Source organism: Rana temporaria, chromosome 1 (genome assembly GCF_905171775.1).
Source record: "Rana temporaria chromosome 1, aRanTem1.1, whole genome shotgun sequence".
NCBI lineage: Eukaryota > Metazoa > Chordata > Amphibia > Anura > Ranidae > Rana > Rana temporaria.
Genome location: NC_053489.1, coordinates 610,132,810 through 610,138,809, shown reverse-complemented (window position 1 = coordinate 610,138,809; position 6,000 = coordinate 610,132,810). Strand labels below are relative to the sequence as shown.

Below are 6,000 nucleotides of genomic sequence, written 5' to 3'. Positions count from 1 at the left end.
AGCGCTTCGGAAGCGCCACAACATGGGAGTTTTTAACCCCTTCTTTGGGGTTAAAAGCGCCCTGTTGGAGGCCAAAAAGCGACACAAAAGCGTTGCTTTACTGCTAAAGGCCAGCGCTTTACTTGTGAAAGCAGCCTAAGATATTTTAATTATTTGGCAAAATTAAACAAAGATGAACTTGCCAATATGCTGCACAGTACACATAATAAATACAACAGCTTCTAAACATAAAAAAGGTACATTTGAAGTGATAAGCTTCAGCAGCAATATTATACAGAACATCGCCGAGAATGGAAAGAAAATGATAAACCAGTACCTACCTCAAGCATATTGTAGATGATATAAAGCTTGATGACGGACTGTCCCCTGATGAGGTGGTACATCATGGAGTAGTCCACATAGTGCATCATGAAGTAACATATCACTAGTATCACTCCCTTAAATATGTCACAGACCTGAGCTGGCTGCAGCAACCGACCATCACTAGAAAGGCAAGAATTCACAACCTTAGTCAAAATGTTTGTAAATGATGATTAACTAAATGTAAGCCGGCAGAAACACATGGACTACACAGCACAACTACTTTAATAAATAAAATAAAAAACTGACAAGGGTTCTAAACACACTTTCACTCATAACATGGGTTGTGTTCACATGAGAAACTTCTTTGATTTGTTTTCAGTCATCTGGCTCGAATGGAAAAATACAGGTTGATGCACCCATAGTGCCGACCGCAAGACTTGGAACCACTTTGATCTGTCCCAGCATTCCTAGGGAGAAGAATGGCACAGTTTTCAAACCCCAGGACCGCTCCACTCGGCTGCGTGGACTGTGCTACGTTATCACCCATAAAAGGTAATTGCGGCAGGGACAAGGGAGGGTGTTCGGGCACTTTTAAAAAAAAAATTTCTGTAAAGATGAACACTTCAAAGCCATGTTCCTAGATAGTAGACAACAGGCTGTAAAAAGAAATGTTTTACCTTTACACAGTCACTCTAACAGATCTCCAGAGCCCACTTTGGGCCGGGCCTGGTTGCTGACATATTTGGAAGAGTAGGAGAGAAAGAGTAGAGAGGGTTCTAGGATTACAAGGTAAATATAGTTACAGATGGACATTTTATAATAGTGGTTGTAAAAGCAGAAGTTTTTTTTTACCTTAATACATTCTCTGCATTAAGACCCCCCCCCCCCCCCCAAAAGTTCTATTCCTCCTGTCCCATGACAGCGGTCAATGGTGGGAACGCAGTGCTATTCTTGTCTTAATCGCATTCCCCACTGCTTCTGTGTGAACCCAGGCTGAAATCACTATTGCAAGCCTTTGGTTCACACAGGAGCGGTGCGGGAAACCTAATGCGATTTGGACCGCAATCGCACCACATTCCTGTTCAAATCACATTTCTTTTCAGTGCGATTTGAACTCATTCTGTATGGGCTCAAATTGCACCGCAAAAAGTATCTGTTTTGTTTTTTGCAGCATTTTCGCAAGTACTGGTGAAAATACTCTGTATCAGCAACAATATCGGTATGGGCGCGACCCTAGTATATTTTACATTCATTGCATTGGTCCAGCTTGGAGCAATGTAACTATGTATATGCCATACCTGGCCAATCCCCTTAGAAGCTGGAAATCACTGCTGTACCGTGTTTCCCCGAAAGTAAGACCGGGTCTTATATTCATTTTGTCCACAAAAAAACACACTAGGGCTTACTTTCAGGGTTGGGCTTATTTATTTACCATAGAAAATACCTTTTACCGTAGGGTATACAGCTCCCTGGTGTACCGATATTCAACTGCTCTTCTTTCGTCATCCGGGAGGAGAGAGAGAAGAGATCCCACTGACGTCAGTCCGCTCTGCGCGCTGAGGAGGAACGGGCTGAAGACATCAGGCAGGAGGAGAGAGAAGAGCCGAGGTCACCTGTCATCAGCTCGCTCCGTGCAGTAAGAAGGGATGGGCTGAAGATGTCAGGGGGGAGGAGAGGAGGAATGAGAAGAGCCGGCCAGCTGCTTACAGAAAAGAGGGATGGGATGCAGACGAGGCAAGAAAAGGACGGATCAGCAGTGGCTTTAAACATAACGGTACCATATTTTTTAACACAGTAATAAACGGAAACACTGCAGCAATGTATAGGTTTGAAAAAATTGCAGCCCGCCCCAATAATCACGCTAGGGCTCACTTTCGGGGAAACACGGTAGAGACTGCTCTACCACTACTCCAGTGATCTCCACTCCGGGTCTTGTGCTGTCGGACAGCAGCATTCGGTATGGGGGCCATTCAAAGAATGCTTTGTATTTTCTGAATGAATATGAAGTGTTTTCTGTTTGGACAAGATGAAGAGCATGATGTCACCCCATGCCTCTCCACCTATTCTGAGAACCCTTTGCATTCATTCAGAAAACACAAAACATTCCCTGAATGGTGCCTATGCAGAGCTGTAGACCTCCTGTGTTCAGAATGCAGAAGGACAGCTGCTCAGCACGGGACCCAGAAGCAAGTGGAGGTCACTAGAGTAGCGGTGTTTACTTCATTGATTTCCAGCTTCCAGTGGCATCAGCCAGGTATTGCATATACATAATTATATTGGTCCAAGTTGGACCAATGTAACTAGGTTAAAATTATACCATTGCTGGAATTTATCTTTAAACCGGAGTTCCACCCAAAAATGGAACTTCCGCTTTTCGGGAACACCCTCGCTCCCCTCCGGTGTCACATTTGGCACCTTTCAGGGGGAGGAGGGAGCAGATACTTGTGTAATCCAGGTATTTTCTCCCATTTCCGGGCATAGGTCACCGTGGCGACCTACACCACGTCTGGTGCCTACTCCCCCTCCCCACTGTCTTTTGGGAGACACACAGGTCCCAGAAGACAGCATGGACCAGTGGGATCGCGCAAGCACAGTAAAGAACCAGGAAGTAAAGCCGCAAGGCTTCACTTCCTGATTCCCTTAACGAAGATGGCGGCTCCTCAACCCAAAAGCAGAGGGACAGACAGGCAAGTGTCCATAGATTAAAAGTCAGCAGCTGCAGTATTTGTAGCCGACTTTAAATGTATTTTATTTTTTGGCGGAACTCCGCTTTAAGCAAACAGAGGCTTGGGAAGTAGCTTTTCCAGATTTGAATAAAAGGAGGAAGTATTTGGATTCCTGTTTTACCAAAATATGGTGCTTGGTTAGAGAGATTTATCTTCACTAAGAGCCCTTTCACACACGGAGGGGGCAGTAGCAGTAAAGCACATCTAGTTTTAGCGGTGCTTTGCCACTGTTATAGCGGCATTTTGGCGTCACTATTCGGGCGGGAGCAGGGTGCTTTTAACCCCCCTAGAAGGAGTTAAAAGTGCAAGTGTAGCAGGTTATCTATGTTTAGAAGATTCTGTTGCTATGACTATCTACTTTATCCAAGATGTACCATTGTATTTCCTTTATTGTTCCAACCAAAATGGTCTGTTACAGTACTCTGTGTTGTTTATTCTCAATAAAAAATTTGAACAGAAAAGTGTGAGTGTAGCAGGCGCTTCCCATTCATTTCAATGAGCAGGAGCCATGGAGGAGTTTAAACCGCTCCAAAGATGCTGCTTGCGGGACTTTTTCTAACCACTTGCAAGTGCACCGCTCCAGTGTGAAAGCACTCTGGATCTCACAGTGGGGCTGCAGGGGAGACATTAAGGCGCTTTACAGGCGCTATTTTTTGCCCTTTAGCACCTGAAAAATGTCTCTGTGTGAAAGTGGTATTAGAGGTTCATTTGTAGTGGACAGCATATAGTGCTCTCTGTTCTCTGTGTGCGGGGAAGCCGACCCAGTGACGTCAGACGCCGCTGCTCTGGCGCCGTTTTGAACGTCTCTTGGTTGGGGAGCTCATTTAATGGGCTGCTGCCCATGGATGAGCAGCGTGGATCTTGGTCCTGGTGATTCGTTTGGCTATGTGAGGACCGATGCAGGTTGCAGTGCCCCAGGGATATCCATAGGTGCCTATCTGAGTCCATGCATTACCATGCTTCCCATGTCACCAATAGGGTTATCACCCTGGCTGACACCTCACTGGACATTTACCAGCGAGATCTTATTTAGCACCCCCTATGACCCCGTAGGCACCTGCTTCAGCCAGCGTCCTTCAATCCATCCTGTCCACATGTATGCACCTTACCAGGACTCCCCCTCTTCGAATGCACCCACAGATGCCATTATGTTGGTAAGCTTTAACCTTAATTATTCCTATGGTCGGGTCTCGTCCCCCTCTTTCCCCCCCCCTCCCCTCTTTTTCCATCTCCACCTACCCCCCCCCTCCCCCTTCCTCCCCCCCTCCCCCTCCACCAACCCGACCATGCCTTATATTTATATATCTTATATCCTACATAATTCCAATCGATTATATGTCCTTTATTTATAGAGATCCACGTGCTATCCCCCCAAGTCCGCCACGGGGGGAAACCAATTGGGCGGTTCGCCTCCGCAATTGTTTTATTACCCATCGGATAAGCTACCCCTACTGTTTCTTATGCAATTTTTACTGCTCCTGAACTGTAATTTATGATTTTACTGTATTATGTATCCTATAGATTGGCTCTCCTGAGGAAGCGGTTAACCCGCGAAACTAGTAGAGAAATCGTCCAATCTTTGATCTATATGATTGTTCTGTATAATTTTTATTTGTAATAAATTATTTTTTATGCAATTGCTTTCTATTATTCTTTATCAGTACCGAAATAGTCCACCAAAATCTGGGTAGGCATGCTATCAAGTCTAGCTTCAGCAACTATTCTTTTGCCCCCATCCCTCCTCTTTTATGTTCTCTGTAATACTTTTCAGTACTACTGCTGTATGCAGGCTGAAGTATTCTACAGAGCTCCCCCTTTTTAACAATGATTAAAAAAATGTTGGGTATGCACCATATAGGCTTTTTTATTAGATTAAATTAGATTGAACAGTTTTACAATGCTGTATCTTCTGTGGTCTCTTCGTCTTGTAGTAAAACCTCCATGGGTAGAAACTTTGGAAATAAAATCGCTAATTGTAAAACTGTCCTGTTAATGGATGCACAAAAGTGATTACAAAAAATAAAAAATAAAGTTTGCAGCAAAAATACATTTATCCTGTCACATTATATCTTATAATATTGTAATTTGTTATTTGGAAGGAATAACCTATGAGCTTTTGTCTCGGGATCATAGGTTTCCCTCTGCAGATGCCTGTATGGATCCTTATAAAGCCTTCCCTGCTCTTCCTCCCCATATTGCGGTGATACTTCACGCTGCTTATCGCAGTACATCACTGTGATAATTCAGCCGCTTAAGCAAGATGGCACTTTTGGTGAAATATTACCGAGATGCACGCAAAAAAGGTGAACAATGATAATGCGGCCAATTTATTCTACAGACAAATCTTTCTATCCATAAATCTGAAGCCTTCAGAAAAGCTTCAAGGACAGTGATATAGCGCCATCTAGTGTTCTTCTTTGAAAACACGTTTGACCAAAAATAAAGACTTCATTCGATTGGGAACGTCAATTTAAACATTTAGGCCCAGATTCTCAAAGAAGCGCCTATCTTTAGGCGGGCGTAGCGTATCTCAGATACACTACGCCGCCGTAACTTAGAGCGGCAGGTCCCGTATTCAGAAACAACTTGCGCTCTAAGTTACGGCGGCGTAGTGTATCTGACACGGCATAAGCCCGCCTAATTCAAACTAGGCTGGTAGGGGGCGTGTTGTATGTAAATGTTTCGTGACCCCACGTAAATGACGCCCTTATCGAACGGCGCATGCTCACTATCACGTTGAATTTTCAAGTAAATTACGCCCGCTCAATGCTTAGGCAACGTGAACGTAACCTACGCCCAGCCCCATTCACAGACGACTTACGCAAACGACGTAAAATACGACGCTGTTCGGACGTTTCCGACGTCCATACCTAACATGACTTACCCCTGCTTTATGAGGGGTAACTTTACGCTGGTCCGACGCCTTACGTAAACGACGTATCTTGATACGCCGGGCGCACGTACGTTCGTG

General features: G+C 44.6%; 1 protein-coding gene across 1 annotated transcript in view; it reads right to left on the bottom strand.

Moving 5' to 3' along the window:
* Nucleotides 1–6,000, bottom strand: part of TAPT1 (transmembrane anterior posterior transformation 1) — a 117,868-nt gene that overhangs the window by 45,391 nt on the left and 66,477 nt on the right. The window contains exon 4 of the mRNA XM_040335212.1: nucleotides 321–483. Coding sequence (XP_040191146.1) covers nucleotides 321–483 — 163 coding nt within the window. The remainder of the gene's footprint in view (nucleotides 1–320; nucleotides 484–6,000) is intronic.